The sequence below is a fragment of the Aythya ferina genome (genome assembly GCF_964211825.1).
Source record: "Aythya ferina genome assembly, chromosome: 1".
Taxonomy (NCBI): domain Eukaryota; kingdom Metazoa; phylum Chordata; class Aves; order Anseriformes; family Anatidae; genus Aythya; species Aythya ferina.
In genome coordinates this window covers 125,928,303-125,947,994 of record NC_140296.1, presented here as the reverse complement: position 1 = coordinate 125,947,994, position 19,692 = coordinate 125,928,303, and the positions used below count along the sequence as shown (strand labels likewise).

General features: G+C 35.3%; 1 protein-coding gene across 7 annotated transcripts in view; it reads left to right on the top strand.

Moving 5' to 3' along the window:
- Positions 1 to 19,692, top strand: part of CRACR2A (calcium release activated channel regulator 2A) — a 70,602-nt gene that overhangs the window by 21,959 nt on the left and 28,951 nt on the right. For 5 of the 7 annotated variants that reach the window (XM_084502629.1, XM_084502632.1, XM_084502626.1 and 2 more), the window contains exons 2-7: positions 4,945 to 5,182; positions 6,736 to 6,847; positions 8,996 to 9,161; positions 10,579 to 10,725; positions 14,375 to 14,465; positions 18,109 to 18,204. In XM_084502629.1, coding sequence (XP_084358755.1) covers positions 5,015 to 5,182; positions 6,736 to 6,847; positions 8,996 to 9,161; positions 10,579 to 10,725; positions 14,375 to 14,465; positions 18,109 to 18,204 — 780 coding nt within the window. In that variant the 5' untranslated portion in view covers positions 4,945 to 5,014. Of the gene's footprint in view, positions 1 to 57; positions 151 to 2,191; positions 2,295 to 4,944; positions 5,183 to 6,735; positions 6,848 to 8,995; positions 9,162 to 10,578; positions 10,726 to 14,374; positions 14,466 to 18,108; positions 18,205 to 19,692 lie in introns of those variants that run through there. The other 2 variants (XM_084502628.1, XM_084502630.1) reach the window with 2 other exon arrangements.

Genomic DNA, 19,692 nt, shown 5'->3' with positions numbered 1-19,692 from the left:
GGGTGCGGCTGTGACTTATAAAGCAGATCTTAACAGGGAAATTCCTTCAAAAATAAGAGTCTGAAAAATTAGGCACAGTGATTGTAAAAGGCACTGCTAACTTTTTTCAAAAGAGGCTAAAGCAGGGCTAGTCAATCTATATGCCAGCATGTGAGTAAATTACCTAATTTCAGAGAATCTGTAGAATTTAACTGTTTTCATTAGTTTCAAGATGTGCAGGGCTGGGTGTTACATCTATCAGCTGAAGGATGCTTTCCTCAGTCAAGCTCTGTGCAGCAAAATACATATATATATAAATGTCCTAAGTATATATGTGTGTGTGGGTGTGTGCAAGTGTGTGTGTATATATATATATAAAAATATATATATATATACTGGAGTTATAATTGCAATAAACTATCAGCTTGTAAATTGTATCCCTGGATGATATTGGTGTTTTCATTTTTTTTTTTATATTGTGAGCCATACAATTTTTCATAATCATTTCATTATTTTCTTTGTATGAGTGTTGGAAAAAGTCTTCTAAACTTAAAAGATAAGGCAAAAAGTTTTTACCTGTAGATAAATGCTAAAAAATATTTTACTGAAACCTAGAAACTCAGAGACATAAATGCAGGTAAAACAGCTTGGTAAGTTTTTAACTGTCACAGTTACAGAGAATGGGATTGTCACACCTCATGACTTGTGAAATCTGTGCATCAGCACTGCTGTGCAATTCAAAAGTCTGGTGATTTACCGTAAACCAGATTGAAAAATCATGATCAAAGTACCAGCAATGACCTACCTTTTGAAGACCAGTCCCAAAATACCTCATGGTTAATAAACTGTAAAAATCTCGTAAAGCCCACATCTTTGGTTAGTATCATTTGGAGCTATGCTCATTTTCATCAGATTGTGATATGACGTGTTTTTACATGCTGATTTTTTTTTTTTAGCTAAAGGAATGGACATGGGGTTTCTTAACGGAATTTTGAATTTTTAAACCATTGAGTTTCTGAAGGGGGTGGATGAGTGAAAAGAACTGCCTATTTTATTTAAAACTGGCCTTGAACAATTGCATTGCTAACCCAGTAACATAGGGTAAATTGCAGTTTTAATTTTTCATGTTACTACCAGCACTTGTAAAGTATCAGGACACTTCAGGAATTAAGAAAAACTACTTGCTGTGTAAGTTGCCTTGATGGTTAAGAATTTTAATTCATTCTCTATTATTTTTTTTCTGTACTCAAGATGCTTGCTATGTGATTTTTTTATGATATGTATGAACGGTGGGGCAACTTGCAAGAAGGTGAGGTTCCCATAGTGCATGATTTCATTTTGTAGTATTTAGAAAGCATGATGATATTTTCTGAATCATATCTGAGCTGTTTACTAAGTGTAAATAACTTTATCAAGCAGTGCATAGTGCCTTTTTATTCCTTTTTTTTTTTTTTTTAATCTGGTTTCAGATTTCTATTCTTTCATATGCAATTGGCTATCTATTATTTGGATAGATCTTCTTTTTCTTAAGGAAATCTAATAATGGACAGTACTAGCAGCATATACTGTCATGATTAGTTTGGTCTGTTCCTGCAATTGTGTCTTTTGTGAAATTGCTGAAATTTGAAAAAGAAAAATTTGATTTTATCTAGTACCCTTGAAATTTGAGACAGATCTTGTCAAGATCATTTTTGGCTTCACTTGTTCCAGTGAATTTTGATATAATTAAACTTGATTTTATATTACTGTCACTGAGAAATTGAAACTGATGGCTTGATTTTGGTTACCTCATACCCTAGTTTCAGCCAAGAATGAGCTTTATTGAATTAAATGAAGTTTAGGTGTGTAAAAGTAGTGTCAAAGGAGAATCTCATCTAGACTATATACCACCGTAGTCTAAGTCTGGCTTGCTGGGGCATTTCCATCTAATTTCCATCTAATTCATTTGTGAGAGTGGCTATGTAGACTCAGAGCAAAGATTCAGCTAGCTTATATTGTATTTTTGAGACTGGCTAATACTAGAAATTTCAAGAAAGGGATAAAGAGACAGAACAATTAGGGAGTGATCTTTCCCTTAGTGTATATTCACATAGTGGTTGGTCACACTTCCTAAGCTAGAAATTTTCCTAATAAGAGAAAGAGTATAGCTGACCAGGCAGGTGTAATAGTCAAATGCCCCTGACAACGTTTACTAACCTTGTTCATTTTCCAGGGCCTGCTGGAACGCCGCAGGCGCTATGACAAGCTTTGCTGACTTTTGGGGTGTAGAGTGCTGTGAGCCCACCAGAGGGCTCACACGCTACGGAAATGAGTAGGTCAGTCTGCTGTGCGCATGCTTTGTTCAAACATCTGATTTCTGTGCTTGATAAAGCACTTCTGTATGTCGTGTGTTATAACTGAAGTAAGGCCCATTACAAGAAGTTTCCTAAAGCAGGCTGGTAGTGTATATAGCCAACTGTTGCCTGCTCTCAGAAAGTTTTTTTTTTTTTTTTTTTTTTTTTTTTTTTTTTTTTTCCTGCTGCTCCGTCATTTGAGAACTGTCTTGGGAAATGTCTAAGTTTATAACTGCTTAGGAAGGATTTTGACAGCTAAGTTTTTTGGTCATTAAAACGTTTTCAGCTTTGGAGAGTATTTGAACTGCAATACTGGGATGCTCAGAGTTGCAAGAGAGAATGAGGAAAAATGTTCTGAGAACTGCGTGCTCAGCTCCATTGGGAAGAGCCCTGAAGCTAAATCAGAATGCTAGATTTACCATGGTGATTCCGTAAAAGTTGGTCAAAGAAACTCTCTAATACTCAGTTGGAGTTTTAGAAAGCAGGTGTTCCTTAATTATGGTACCAGATGCCCAGGGAATCTCTCCACCTAGTGTGAGTGCCAAACCATCCAAACAACAGGGTTATACACAATCAAAACATACATATTCATTATATTTCATATAAATAATCAACATATTCATAGTATTTCCTGTAATTTGTTAAAATATGTAAATGTTCTTGACACATGCACATTTGTTTGACCACATTTGATTGTGGTCTTCCAGGAAGCCTCTGGTGGTTGTCAGTAGTCTTCCTCACTATGTTCACTGCTTGAACCCAGTTCTTGCATATGCTCAGACCATCTTGTTCTTTCTTGTTTTGTTGTTCCAACTTAGATATGCATAGTAAACTAAGTGATTTACATGTCAAAAGACATGTGTACACCATGAGTTCCTCACCTATTTTTTACAGGCACATCTTTCAAGCCTAGGTTGTCTTTCCCCCACTTGGGATACAATTCTGTGTGGTCTTACAGATAAGGCTGACTAATTAGTCAACTATGTGTTCTTTTGACTCGGTATCAAAGGTTTGTAGATTTTTGCCAAATGGAATTAGAGCGTGAGAGTGATTTGCTCATCAAAATCCGAAAATGGATGGAAGTCCAAGGCTGGTTTACAGTGCTTTTTGTACTTACCTGCAGCATGCAAAGTCCAGTAGCCTGGTCCATAGCCAATATAGATAAATCACTTTGAAAAGGGACAGAGCTTAATGGAAAGCCATTGCAAGCCACAGGTGTGAGGAACTGTACATCTAAGAATGTCTTGAAAGATGGTATGTTTTAAGATGTATAAAGCACTGCCTGTTAGAACTCAAGCACAGAATTGAGTAGACTCTGGCTGACCTATTCTATGTGATCAGAGCCTTTTCTACCTAATAAACAGAGTAGAAAAGCAAAAGTTCTATTTTTCTTAGATTCTACCTTCACATACATGCAATGCCCAGACCTGTAGTCTGGAGACTACAGACGTACGTTTCAGGTTCAAATAATTCTCATTGGCCTCTGTTGGAGTTATTCCAGATTGTGCCAGTTGGGCTTTTTTCCTTCATATGAAAAGCTTCTCAAAATTTATTTCTCTCTTAAAATCATCAGACAAATTTGTGGCTACTTTAGACAGACCTATTCAGAAAAATAGAAAGACAAATCCAAGATACAAAGTCAAGTTGCTGCATGTCATCTGAGCATGGGTAACTATATACATTCTTAGTCTGTCACAATTACACAGTACTCCAGCGAAGGAGACTTTTTATAAACTTGATTTACCCACTTGATAATGAGTGAGGGTCATACAGAGAGTCTCACCAAACATAAGGTGAGCCATGGAAAAAGACGGGTATTCAATAGTGCCTTTGAACGTATTTGAAGTTTGGAAAAGCCTGCTCCTTTTGTATTGATACTGCATGTTGTACAATTTAGAATAAGTTTGGAGAGGGAAAAATATTTCCATCAGAACTCAAAGAATTAATTTAAGATAAAATTATACCCAAACATGAATTGCACACAAGTATTTTCATGAAGGGGGAATGTGTTTAATTTATGAAGTCTTTCCACCAAGCTCACTAGCAATTAGCTGTTTCACAGGTGAAAGTCAAACACCTAAGTTATGTTTCAGAATTGCATAATACATTATCTCTCTTAATTTTAGTGATTTAAAATATAAATTCAAAGAAACAATCCATCAGATTCCATCAGTCATCAGTCAGTTTTCATTCATTAGCTATCATATGCACATACTGTACTCCAAAGCACTGGATACAAATTGTGATAATGTGGTGTTAAGATGATCAGTCACAAGCGTGCCAATTGAATAACTGTAGTAACTTCAAATATTTTTAATACGTTTTTCTCATGTTTTCTTTTTGTTCCAGTTAATTGATTATCTGTATTTCTTATTAAACTGTCTGATTTTGCTTTGAGATTCCTTTTCAGAACTAGGATATTTTTTATCTTGTCCTTCACTCAGACTGTCCCCTCCTCATTCACTATCCCATTTGCAGTATCCTTAGTGCAACCTTAGTGCAGGCATGCATTTTCAAAAAGCTTTTTCTTCTTCTAAGATTTTGTGCCTAATTAAACAGATGGTTGCTAAGAGATTGTTGAAAGTATAATTAAGAGAGTCTAATTTACTCCTTTCTTATCTACCATGCACAGAGTTCAGACCAGAATTTGTAAGTAAATGGGATAGCAGCATCCCAAAATATTCAGTGACCAGATTCTGACAATGGACAGAATGCAAGGAGAGTGTGCCAGTCCTGTGCCTTCAGGAGATGCAGAGAGGAGCAGGACTGGAGAAGAGGACCCAGGACCAACTGTGTTGGGAAAAGCACATGAGTTCTTTCAGATTTGTGATGTGGAAGGCAAAGGCTTCATCACTTCCCAAGATATGCAGGTAAAACAAAATTGGCTATGTGGAATGTACAATAAGAGAAGTTCCCAATGCCCTTAGTGAGTTGAGACCAATTAATGTAGAGTTAGAAAATGTAATACCCTCCTGATAAGTTAAAGAGATGCATAGGATTTAAAATAATGTCTTTGAAGTCTTATGTGCTGTTCTGTAATTCTATGGTTCTATGATAATCCTTGCAATTTTTTCCACAGAAAAAGCAACAAATAAATGCAAAACTGAAGTAAGTGCAGTTTAAAAAATCGTCCCAGGAATTCTATTTTTGGGGAAGGTGAAAGTCCAGCAAATTCATTGCTTTGCAGTTTGCCCCCATACCAACAATATATTCTGTCCACTTGTTTTACCTTTCTGTTTGTTGTTGTTGTTTGTTTTCAGCCAAACTCTGTAATCAGGGTCTTTCACTTTGGTTTCACATTTCAGACAAGTGAAATTCTCAGCTGAATCACATATACATGCAGGAAATGTAGAGAAATGGCATTTTAGCATTATTCAGTGTTCAAAATAAACTAATCAAGTTGTTCTTAAAATAATCATACAATTTGAGGGGCTAAATGCATATTTTCTAAAGTTGTTGAAAAGAAGCAACCACACAACAAAATCTTTTTAAAACACACTGCAAAAATGATAAGATGACTTGAAAAAAAAATTGAAAGCAGGGAAGGTAGAAACAATGAAAAAAAATGTTACAAAGCAGGAATGTACTCATGCATGATTTCAAAGCATAATGTCATTGTGCTAATCCATTTTTTTTAGTACTAATAGATGAAATAGAAATGGGGAGCAGTGGCAAAATAAATTCACTGCAAGCTACAACGAACTTAAGTATCTGAAATGAGGTAGAGAAGCTTTCCATATCCTCAGAAACAAAAACGTGTCTGAGTATATGCAAGTGAGAGACTTTTAACTGCTTATGTTGAAAAAGCAAAAACCTCACGGTATAATGCTCAATAGTACCTGTCAATAACTTTCTGTCTAGTTGTGTTGCTGAATTTTGTGATGACTTGTGCTAATTCTGTGAAGCCGAGCAAGATAAGAGTGCAGATGGTTGCTGTGCTATAGGATTTTCCAGTATGTATTATCTCACTGAAGTTACTGAATGCAAAGTAACAACTATGTTTTTAGTGGTAATTTTGGCAAATCCCAATCCACAGAGAATTTCCTTTATTTTATTCTCATTTTATTGTCTTTCCAAAACTGAATAGCATATATTTTCACCTAGTAAAAGACCCATATATATTCATAAAGTTTTAATGTCTGTTTTTGCAAGGACTGTGAAGACATTTCTTTCTTTGATTCTGGGTTTTATGCTTGGATTATAGATAAATTTGTCATGAAGTCATAAGAGCATACCTTCCTCAGTTAATGTTGTTTCAGCCTTTGAGATATATTTCAATTTTCCTTCTGGGTTAAAACAAACAAACAAACAAACAAACAAACAAACAAACAAAAACTAAATTACAGGGATTTTTGTCTTGTTTATAGCTTCCATTCTTATCCTGTGGTAGCGAGTGAACTTACAGCATGTTTTGTGATTTCAGAGACTGTATCCTGAGTTACCTCTTAGCCTGGAAGAGCTTGAAAAAGTTTTTGTTATGTTGGATGCAGATGGCAATGGGTCACTTACCCCAAAGGAGTTCACCACAGGATTCAGTGAGTTTGGAAAGCATGTCTCCTATATAGACTCTTATTTGGGTTCTTTACTCTCCACTTGAATCTTTTATCCTAACAGTATACTTACGATGCACACAGGGAAACTGTTTCCCAGATACAGCAGTTATATGAAGAAGTGGTCAAACGATGTCTATAAGATGTCTACAAGAGTTCATTCTCACCAAAGGGCTCTAGGGTGTTTCTCTCCTGTGTAAGATGGGAAGTCATGGCACAGTGACACAGTGAAAACTCAATAACCTAAGTTATTAAGCAGGTATTCTTTGTTATGGCGCTGGATGTGTGGGGGATCTCTCCACCTAACTAACATGCACTAAGCGTTACTGGCAGTGCGCTTATATTAGTGGGATGTATGCATATTCATTTCATTTCCTGTAAGTCTCTTGCATATTCATCAGGCATGCGAATAATCATTAATATAGGTTCATCAGGTCTCCAAAGAATCATTAACATAGGTTCCCACACCTATTTGCATGCATACTGGAGTCCTTGGGTGGATGAGCATCATATGACAAATATAACACAAAATACTTGATGAACAGCTATTATTCTTCTTGTCTTCCTAGTTTCCTTTTTATGAATGTAGCAGAACATACAAAACAAAAAGCTACAAAAGAAAAAAAACCTTTTCCTTTTCTTTTTTTTTTTTTTTTTTCTTTTTAGTAGTCTTTGCAGTTCTTAAAATTTTTCACTCTCTTGTCTTTATATCTACCCTCTTTATCTCCAGGATGTGGCTAGCATTTTTGTTTGATGTATTCATTGCGGGGTCTCAGTTTCCCTACTTTTTGAGATCGATACTCTGGATCCAGAGTACTTTTCTACATATCCCCTCCACGCCCTCACACTTTGAGAAAATAATTTAGAATGTTTCACAGTTTGTTAATTTACTTGAGCCTTTCAACCCAGCTAACTCCAGTAATATGTATTCTTGCTTAAACTCATGTTAATTTAAACTGAATCAACTCATTTGTCAAACCATGGTTAGTTCTTGCAATCAGTTCTTCTATAGTGTTCTTCTATAGTATTTGCCCTTACTAGAGCAAATCCAAGATAACATTGATGCAGTGAAAACTCAATCACCAAAGTCATTAAGCAGGTATTCTTTATTACGGTGCTGGGTGTGTGTGGGATTGCTCCGCTCAACCTCCCCACACACCAAGGGTTACTGGCAGTGTGTTTATATTAGTGGGATATATGCATATTGATTTCATTTATTGTAAGTCTCTTGCATACTCATCAGGTATGCAAATAATCATTAACATAGGTTCCCACACCTGTTCACATACGTACTGGAGTCCTTGGGTGGTGGTCTGGCATACTCCAGTGGTCTTTTAATGAAGGCCAGAAGTCTTCCTTGCTGCTAAACTTCTGACCTTTGCTTTCATTAAAAAACTTCAGCAGTCAAGCCAGTTCTTGCTGGTTCCATTATCTTATGCATACGGTCTTTTACTCCCTTATCATTGGGGTTATTAGCATACAATTGTGTTAGCTAAAACCTATATATTCAACATACTTTATCTTGTTCCCTGTCTCAACATGATGTGTTGCTGGATGGTGAATAATTGATGAGAAAGTCCCATGACTTCCATGCAAGTCCCTCGTAATTATGATGTGGTGCCAATAGACAGGAATGCCTGAATCTTGCTATTATTAATAGAAATATCCTGAATAGGTGGAAGAAAAGAATGTAGTGGTGAAGTCTAGAAGAATTAAAATACATGTGAGTCAAATGGAGGAAAAATGAACGTGAAAAAAAATCTAGCTTTGATATGCAGTTACAAGCAGGAATTTGAAGTATATTAAGAAATTTTAAGCATATCTAGGAGCACAACATCTATAAAGTGCTTGTTGCCACAGTTTATGTCTTTTGTTTATGGAAGTCTGAACTTTTTCAGTGTGTTTGTGAATTTTGAGGACAAAACCAGGCACAGACCTCAGGTATCCTCTTGTCAGGTCTCATGATTTAGTTGCTTAATGATGTTCCCTTTGCCCATAAACAAATGGGTTTTCCTTCCTAAAAATTATATTTACTGTTTAATTTGATCTTTGGTGTGTTCTTCAATGACATTACTTCTTATAGTGATTTCTGAAAATGCTAAACTTATAACCTATGTAATTTTTAAATCTTAGGCCAGTTTCTTTTGGGGCAGATTGCTTTAAATAAAGAAATGCAACAATCGGAAGCTGAAACAGCCTGCCTACCTAAAAGTGAAGAGACTGTGAAAGATGATGATGATGAGGAATTCCAGTTCTCAAATCTGATGGATCGGCTTGGAGCAAAAAAGGTCTTGGAGGAGTGAGTTTTACCAGCAATAGTAATAGATTACACAATCTTTTATGATTCAACTCTGTGGTTTGATTTTAATGGAACTCAAGATGAATGATGAGAAATAAGGCCTTTCATTAATACGGTGACTCTTTAAAAATTAATTTTCTTAGCCGTTAGAAAGGATAAAATGACATTCAGCCCAAAATTTCCAAGAGCAAAGCTATTGCACTGCAGTCATGTGAAACATGTCTGTTCCATATGAAAACTATACCACTGACATACCATGGATTTTGAAAATAGATAATTTCTAGTATGTTGTTTGAGAATTCACGGATGCTACTGATTTCAAAAACACAAACAGTGCATGGTGACTGTTTTTTGTTGTTGTTGTTGTTTGATAAGGAATGTGTTTAAAGTGCACCTGTTAACCATAAGCAAGAATGTTTGCTCTGCTCTGCATTTATTTGCATATTGTGATTGCTATGATGACACTTACCTCTTCTAGGAACAGGATGATGTCCTCTGAAACAAAGAATCATTAAAAACATCCACTGCTGAGTTTCTTGTGCATTGGTTGCATTGGTCTGATGTTCATTGGTTAATCACAGTCAATGTACTGTATCAAAGAAAGCACAGGGACAAAAATTGGAGAGAATCTGGACAGATAATAAGAATGTCTAAGAAAAGTATCAGTGATCCTTATCATGAAATATAAATGCTTATCAGTGCTTTTCTAACCTGACCGCCTGTTATAGAAAAGAGCTAATTGGCAGTCATCCTGAAAGGCTTTCAATATGAAGAGATTGTTACGTACTTTTTATATCCTCATCCTCATTTTGTCCTTTAAATATAGAACTCATGGCTGTCTAGGTTCAGCCTAACAGTGCATGTGGAAGAGAACGAGTCAGGAAGGAAAAACAAAAGAAGTTATTCAGGGAAATTTCAGCAAAGTGTTTTAAAAAATGTATCATTCACAGTAGAGCCTGAGTTTCATTCATTTGTCATGAGAAAATGTTTTTGATTAGCTTTTCCACCGTCCCTTGCCTACTGGATTGGTGGAAAATTCTCTGCTTCTAATAAAAGTGACGGGATGGTACTAATCACAGGAGACAGATGAGATATCTATCCCCTTTCTTCTCCATTTCTGGTTTGATGAAGTGTCTAACAAGGCATCCAACAATCAAGAAATTTCTGTGATTCCCTGCAGTCATGCATGACCTGATGTTATGATCAATATTTTGGAATAAAAGTGATTGTTATAATTTCCCACCTACCTCATCCTTTTCCAATCTGAGTCTGCGTAAACAGCCCTTGTTTTTAATTAGACTTGTGTTCTGACTAGTAATGCCTTGAAGCCTCCATTCTGTTACTAGGATGCGGCAAACATTTACTGTAGACTGAGGAATATTCTCTTATAACAATCTTTTATAATCTTTTATTTCAGTGAAAGTGATGTGAAGCAGCTTTGGTTGCAGCTGAGAAAAGGTGAATCTCACTTACTTTCCAGTTTTGAAGAGTTACTGGCCAGAATTTTTTCCCAGCTCCAGGATGCAGATAATGAAAAGAATGAGTTGGAATGGGCTCTAAAAAAGTTAGTGCTTTTCTTTCTTGGTTAGTTTGTATAGTATTACATCTATCTTACCTACATTTAAGCCTTTGAAATAAGTGAAGCATTTCAGAGGAGAACTGAGGGCTATAATCACAAGAGTTCCTGTAACATGAAGTTTTATTAGTCGTGAATAGTAAAATTATACATACTGCAGAACTGTCTGAAATTAGGTTTTCTTTTCCTGTTAACAGATTGTATTGACTGAAATTCTTTTGCAGATGTCTTTTATTTCATTGCAATTCTAAGAAAATACTAAGCAATTCTCATCTAGTTAATAAGTTTGACTCCAAAGGGCAGTCAGGTTTATAGTTATGCAGATTATAGTTGAAGTTCACCTATAATTTTTATTTATATCAATTTTATAATTTTATATGCATATAATTTACATATATATTAATAACTCCTGATTTTCAGATCAGATCTGGAAGCTCTTACGCTTTCTGAATTGTTTTAGTATCTTTGTGGGATATGGTATGAACCAGAGCAGTACAGGCTGTGCTTCCAATAGCTTTTTTGTCTGCTCTGTTAAATTTCAGTGCAATAACATTTTAGATTCATAGAAACAGCATTCAGACCAGCAGATACGTACACAGTATCTTTCATTCACAGTATCATTGTTTGAAAAATATGTTGAGATAAAGTTGTCCAACACTTATATATTAGTGGTGTTAGAACATAATATATTTTTAAGCATTGAGCAGTAAAGGCAAATATACTTGTTGAAAATTTCATCACTCTTTTTGTTATATTGAGAATGTGACAAGGCTTCTGAAGGAAGAAAAAGGAAAAACACATGGCCATTGAAGACAAACTAGTTGATACTGATTGCAGAATTTTCAAGTGTGATTTTTAAGCCTTGAGGCACCTTTTTAAGCCTTGAGGCACCTTGTCTGTTGTCAGCACAGTGAAAGTTATGTTGTCTGTTTTAGCCTACAGATTATTAATGATCATGTATCAATAACCATCACAGAGGTGGAGTGCATGGAGCATTAGCATTACCTGACTTTTCTGACTTATATTAAATTGCTACCTTAAAAATGCATCGTATCTTTATGTCTTTGTAGTAAAAACAGTTTTGTGTTAATTTCTTCTTCCTATTGCTCCTGCTAACTCCTCTGATGTCAGCACATAAATCCTTGCTTTGTTTGTAATGAATAGCTGGACGGAGTCAGATCTGTCACAGTAGTAGTGCTGTCTTAGATAACAGTAGGTATGAAAAACCTTTCTTGGGGAAAAAAAAAAAAGCACAAATAAGAGCAAAGCTGAAGATAAGACCATACAAAAGGGGATATTTATTTATTTTTTTATTTATTTTTTATACCTACATACTTTTAAACACAAAGAATGGTCAGGATTTACTGTGGGGACACAGAAGATAAGAGATGCTGGTTATTGAGGTCTCATCATCTCTCTTGTGTTGTGCTTGGTGACAATAAGCACTCTTTGGAAGTTGAGAATGAATATGGACTTTCATTTTTCCTGCCTCAGCTCTGTGAGTCATTAAGCAATACTGCAGTTTACTCTCATCCTTTTGTCATATTGCTTACTCTTGACTTAGCCATTTATCCACCCTTCTTTCCTTTTGCACATCCACCTCGGTCCCTTTCTCTATCCTTGCATTCTCATAAATAAAAACAACTTGTTCCTAAATACTTTTGTGACTTCAGTTTTCATGGTGCTGCCAAAAACTATGCTTCAAAACATGAGAGGACTAACTAAAATTATTCTCCCTGTCAGAAGCAAATAAAGTATTTAATGCTCTCATGGAAATACAGACTTCTAAGCGGTATGTTCTGCCTGTGCAAAGTTACAGGGTACATGTATTTCATTACACAGTCAATTTAGTTCTGATCAAAGTGATTGCATGAATACGATCTTTTAAAACATGATCTTAGCATGTCTACCATATCTTTCTAAATAATTTTTATGAATATGTGTAATTTTATGTCATTGAAAAATGCTATTATGATGCATTTTCTTATTTTAAAGAAAATAAAATTTGAGATCAGAACATGATCAGAACAGGGGAGTAAAATAAATTGCCTAGATTTTCCAGCACTGCCTGTTTGAAGCATTGCAGTCATATGAAGACGCCATCGTCTGGGCTGCTTTTCTAATCTAGTCTGAGTTTACACAAATGTAGATGACAGCAAATTTTCTCTTTTTCTTTTTTCAAATTGGTATGGGTTAATATATGTTTATTGCTGCTGTAAATCCTGAGTAAATACCTTCCACCCTCATTTCTATCTGTTACTAAAAATTGCAAGCTGGCAATGTCAAGTGTTGAGATATTTGAAAGGGGGAAAGAAAGACTTTTTTATAAAGTTACTCACTTATGTTAGTGTAGGTAAGCTTTTTCCAGTTTGCTTTCATTTTTTTCAGCTTTATGTGAGAAGTGAGTCAAGCTTTTTATAATTGAAAAATACAGACTTTGTAAAGCATTAGGTACAAAAATTATAGTAGGTTCCCCAAAGTACAAAATTAATGTTTTTTTTTGATTATTTTTTTTTTTTTGCTACTGTATGTTCATTGTGTTGCTCTTGTTAATGTTAATGCCCTAGAAGGTTCTTTTCTTTATTTGTAATGGATGCATTCTCCAGATTGCTCAAGGAACACCTCTAACAAAAGAGATAAGGGGGACTATGTAGTAATGTCATATAAAGATCCTATTAGTCTCTATTAAAAATCACTCTTGAGTGTGCCCTGAATTTGATGCAAAGTGATTTATGGTTTTCAATTTCTGGATTAATGAAAACAACACAGCATAGCATAGCAACAGAACAAAGGAACAGCCTTAACAGTAGTTTATTTATTTATTTATGGTCCAAACTGAAGCATCTACTTGATGTAATTCTTTATGTATCAAACTGCAGTGAGATTGTAATATTATAATGGTGAAAAGTGAGCTCTGTCCTTTCTTCCTTTTTCCTACTGTCAGATACGTATTTGCATAGCACATTTATGTCTGATCTTTAGCTGAGCTTTAAAAATTGTTTCTGCAAAGCTCTTAGAAAGTAAGTAAGGTGTCTTTCAAGAAGGACTTTCAGGAAGTCCATTCTAGCCAAAACTGCTTAGTCATGATAAAAGTACCTCATTTAATACTTTTGAATGGTGAACAATGCAGTCCTACAGTGAAAAGTGATGTTGCATTGGAAACACTTTTAACTGGCAAACTTAGACTCTGGTATTGTTATTAGTGTCACTAGAGAGTTCTATTCCTTAAATCTAAGATTTAGTAGTCATTAAAACTGCATAATGAACAGCTGCTTTATATGGAAACATCAGATGTATATCTTTACAATTTTTTTTTGTGTAGCTTTTTTATTTTATGTAACATTTGAGCTGTTGAAGCTTTTTTTCCCCAAGATTTTGGTGTTTGCTGCTGTTGTTTCTTTGATTCGTTGATTTTTTTTTTTTCTTTTTTTTTTTTTTTTTTTTCTTTTTTAAAATCTGTGATCTTTCCTGCACACTTTCTTACCCTCAGTACAGTCTCTGGTGACTTATGTTATGGCACAAAATGTGTAGGGCTTAGTTGGTAGTTATGAGACGTAACCTGAAGTAATGCTACAAAAGTAAAAAAAAAAGTAAAAGTAATGCTACATACATTCAGTATACTTTTATCTCTTTTTAGAAAAACTGCAGCTTTTGATGAAGAAATTCAAAATCTCTATGAAGAAATGGAACAGCAAATCAAAAAGGAGAAAGAGCAGTTTCTCTTGAAAGTGAGTGTCTGTTGTTATTGCTAGCATGGATTCTGCTCCTATTACCAGTGGTTTTATACTCATCCTGGGTGTGGAATAAGAGCCTACAAAATGTGTTTCACAACAGAGTTATAAAAAACAGCATTTCCCTTACTGATGCTTTTGATCTGATCCAGGCTCCGCAGCTTCCAACTGAATGACTTTGATGAAAAGAACATCACTGTACTGTGCTCAGTGGTTGGCATAGAGTAGCAGCTGATTTTCTTTTGAAAGTCAATGGAACTACTGCTTCATTGTATTATCGATGCTCCTACAGATCCAACTGCTGGATACAGTTAGCAAAAATGTTTTCTGAGGTTGTTCACAGCAGCACTAATCTTATTGAGTTCTGCAAGCTCTGCTTTTGTGGAGTGGATAAGTTCTCACTGAACTGCAACAACAGCTATTCAAGTAATGGTAATTTCTGAAACCAGCACACCTGTTTGCATGATAATGTTACGTCAGATTCTTTTGTCACTGCCATACTTCCTCAAGAACACTTAACATCAAATTCCCTTTTCTTCTGAAAAGTCTACTTTAAATCTCACCTATTGCTTTTAATAATATATTCTTTTGATTTTTCTCTCCCTTCCCCCTCCCCCCCCCCCAACAAGGAAACCAACAAGAAATCCTAACAGGCTGCAGGAAACAGTCACCTAAGAATCATTTGGGTGGGCACCTCTGCTGTTCTTAACTTTCACACTAGATCGGGTTGCTCAGGGCCTTGTCCAGTTGAGTTTTGAGTATGCCAATGATGAAGATTCCACAACAGTTCTGGGACAACCAATTGTAAGCCTTTTTGTTTTTTTGAAAGCTTTTATATCAATGAAAACAATATATGTTTTCATACAACCCATGGTACTCAAAATGTTGCCCAAACTAGTGGATATTCATCAAAGATCACCTCAGTTCTCAATCAAATATGATATCTAAAGAAATCCTTTTGTGGTCCAAATGTATAAAGTTTGTTGTTGTTTTTTTTTTTTTTTCCCTGACATAAACTGTGTTAGAGCTAAAAGTGTCTTAATCAGTTGTCTAAAGAATCTTCTAAGTCTTTATTTGTCTCAAAGACAATAACATGATTCATAAACTTCAGTTTTTACATTCCAAGTTGAGAACAGTTTTCAGTGGTGAATGAGGTGAAACCTTTATATAAATTCTGCATATCAATTGAAGAATAACAAGTATTTGCAAATTTGCCTGCTGGTGGAAGAATTGGTTTATACAATATTAACACCCCATAACTGAAGTTGTATTGAAAATTCTAAAACATAAAAACAAACAACCCCCCAACCCCACCAAAAAAAAACAAAACAAAAAACAAACCAAAAAAAAGTGACTCTATAAGCAGTGATCGTTGGATCCCTAATTAGTTGTATTTTTGAGGCAAAGCCATTTATTTCAAGCTGTTGCATTAAAGCTTCCCACTGAAGCTATTTACAGTTTAGTCAACGTTCACGCTAGTGGCTTAGTCATCTTTCACACTAGTGGTTGTCCTGATACTGTAAAAGTCGGTCAGAGAAACTCTCTAAGACTCAATTTGGAGTTTTAGAAAGCAGGCATTCTTTGTGGCACTGGATGCACAGGAGATTGCTCATTTTGTGTGCATGCCGAATTGTCCAAGCTTCAGGGGTTATAAACAGTTAGAACATGCATATTAATTAGATGTCAGAGAAATAATCAACATATTCATACTATTTACCATAATTTGTTAAAATAAGTAAATGTTCCTGACACATGCACATTTGTTTGTACTGGTGATCTTTGGTGGTTGTTGGTAGTCTTCCTGACTATGTTTGCTGCTTGAACCTAGTTGTTGCATATGCTCAGACCATCTTGTTCTTTCTTATCTTGTTGTTCCAATTTAGACATGCATACTAAACTAAGTGATTTACACATCAAAAAACATGTGCACACCATGAGTTCCTCACCTATTTTTTACAGGCACATCTTCCAGGCCTAGGTTATCTTGCACCCCTTTCCCCTGTCTTGGGATACAGTTCCATATGGTCTTACAGATAAGGCTGATTCTTTAGAGAGTAAGGTAGCATTAGATATACAAAGTTTCTAGATTTCCTTATATCTAACTAAACATAGTAAAATATTTCAAATTTGGTTCTATTATTCTATAAGGGAGAGAACTATATGTTCTTCTGACTTGGTATCAGTATGACACTCAAGAAGTATTGCTTTTTAACATGACTAATGTGGGGAGATCTGATTGTTAATTTTTTTCTCTAATGCAAAGTCTCACAAAGACTCTACTGCCAGGAGAGATGCATTGATGCCATATAAAAAGGGAATTATTATGGCTTGAATATAGAATAGCTCTTGAAGACTACGTTTAAAGAAATTGTTAGGATAACATATGAGTACAAATTATAGCTATTTGAGATACTTAGTACCCTGCTGACTGAAATCTGTATAAAGACCTGTTAGTCTGCCTTTTTCACTTGGATATATATTCTTCCACATAAGAAGCCAGTTACATGCATTTGATTGCCCTTTTATATGTACTGCTAAAGGGCAATATAAAGCAGCATGTTGGAACCACTCTTGTGCTTACTGTCTTCTTGTGGGAATTTTTATTTGGAGGCATCTTCCTGAGGAATTTAGGGAGTAGAAGCATGCTGCAGAGGAATAGGATAGATTCTGAGCTAATATGAACTGCCTGGAACCCCATTTTACTCAGGGGTGGCCTGATGATTTGTCTCAGCTGAGGAGTGTCTGAAGGAGTAATGCTGATTGGCACTTGGAGTTGACAGTGATTGCAAGATGATTAGATAGCAAAACAGGTGACAGATTGACATAATTGCTAGATGTGTTGCAGAGCTTGAGTCCCAGATCACTTGCTCTATCAGTGGAATATTGGTAAAATAAATTGTTGTTAGGGATAGATTTTGAAGGTAGCAGTTAATGTTTCTTTTACTTCAACCTGTGTTGCAATAGCCTTTATCTCCTGTATCAGTCCTGATACCTTGTATTTGACCTACAGTATGGCTCCATAACAATTTAAATAGGTCCATCTTGGTTCTGTATTTGTTGGTTCTATTCTCATCACTTCATCACTCTACTGTATCAGCAATTGTCTGGTTCAGGACAAAAATACAGAAAGCTACTCACTTTTCTTTTTTTTTTTTTTTTTTTTTTTTCTTTTTGTTTTTTAAATCTCCTATTTGGTTTAGCTCTCTGAAACAGCTCACTGTTGTAAGGAATGAGCATGAATGTTACTGTGGGAGAGGAAGAAGTGTTGCTGGAGATGGGAAGCTATATTGTAACTTTATTGGTTTAGGTTGGCTAAGCTCCTAAGTCTCATGGATATATGCTCTGAGTGTCCAAGACAGAAGATTTCTGCTTCCACTTTATAGTGGCTTGAGAACAATTCATGTGCAGTCACCACTTGCTCTAGTAACTGCAGTCATTAAAGTTATTGAACACCACCAGTTTGCAGAAGCTCAGAGTCTAGTTTTATGTATGATACCATCCTTAAATTGAGTTATACCACTAGCTAGTCATGTTCACTGCTAAAAGCTTTTCTATTATTTTCACAGCTGATTCCTTATGTTTCTTCCTGCTGATGAAATTGTGCTGTTCTATTGATTCGTTTCCCCTTTGAATTTTGCAGGACGCAGAGAGGTTTCAGTCCTATAGCCAAGAGCTGGAGTGCAAGCTCCTGTCGAAAGAACAAGAACTGGAACAATTGGTTCAAAACCAGAAAAGGGTATTAAGAGAGATCCTCAATTTTAATTTTTTTTTTTTTAGATTATTATTTTTTTTAGTTTATTAATGTGATTTTTCTTTAGGTGCCATTTTAGGTACCAAAAATATAAGTTGGTGTGATGTGGTTCTGTCAAACTGTGATCCTCTGTTACTTTTGTATCATGGGTGTAGCTACCTGAGCGCATTTAAAAAACAGAGTTATGGCTGCTAGATTTCTATGTGTATGCTTAGGAAAATGTTACCTTATATATGTAGAGCAGTTTTTCTTTTATATAATAAAATGGGGAAAAAAATGATATTCTCCTCAGGTACTAGGTTAGTTTTATGAAATGTAATATAATTCTTCTGCCTGCCATGTGCTAATGCCCAGACAACTCAGGAATAGGCTCTTGGAGCTTGTATCTTTACTCAAAGCTTGTACCAGCTGTTTCTTTGCTTGTTTGGGAGGATTCAGCACTACAAACTTAAAATGCTCTCTTCTAAACAAATGGGCCTGATACACCTTTCTCTAATAATTGTGCATCTTCTTGAATGCTACTGGCATGCCTGCTTGTTGATGTGTTTAAGAAAATAGAATCAAGCCCACTGCTCTTGTCATTAGTTCTCTTGTATGGCAACAGCTTGTCAAGTTCCCCTCTTAAAGCCTACTGTGTTTTATTTCTTAAAGTGCATGGCCTACTTGGGAAAGCAGACTAATTCTTTATGTGTAAACTTGCTGTAAAGTCCCTTCAGCCCCTTCAAGGTCAGTAAATTAGAGAAGGGAAAAGGAGGTAACACTGGAATTTAAATGAGCAAACATTTAAACGTTTGCCACACTGCAGCACCAGAGCAGAATAACCTGTCCTTTGAAGATGTATGTGGAGACACAGATCAGGCATTTTCAGTCTGAAGCTAACTGAAAAACTATAAGAAAATATTTATTGTAATTTTGTAATGATTTTAATATTCTCTTTATTTATTTATTTATTTATTTTTAAAAGTTTAAAGCTCAATTATCAAGCAGCAGTTCTGTGAAAGCCTTTTCCTGTGGTTGTCTAATATATTTGTGTTCTTAATTGGTATAAAACCACAGAAACTCTTCAAATGTTTACACTCAGTTTTAAGCATGGTCTAATCACATAACACTGGAAGAAACATCAAAAAGTTTTGTCTTATATTTACCTTATATATCTTGGAAAACAAAACAATTCTGTGTTATTTTCTTTATTATTATTAATCTAATTTTATGGTTACTTTTTTCTATATATTGCATTATCAGTTTGTAAATTTTATTTGTAATTTCTAGTATAAGGGTGCAGAGGACATTATAAATGAATTTGCATAAGTCTCAGGAAAAGTGCTTTGGAAGGACAGGATTTTCCTATTACTATAAAAATTACACTTTTTTATGGAAAGGGAGCCTATGATGTACAAATGGAATTCTCTACTTCTTATTGTATGATCAGTATTTTATTATTTTCTGGTATAGTTGCCTACTCTGAAAGCTTAA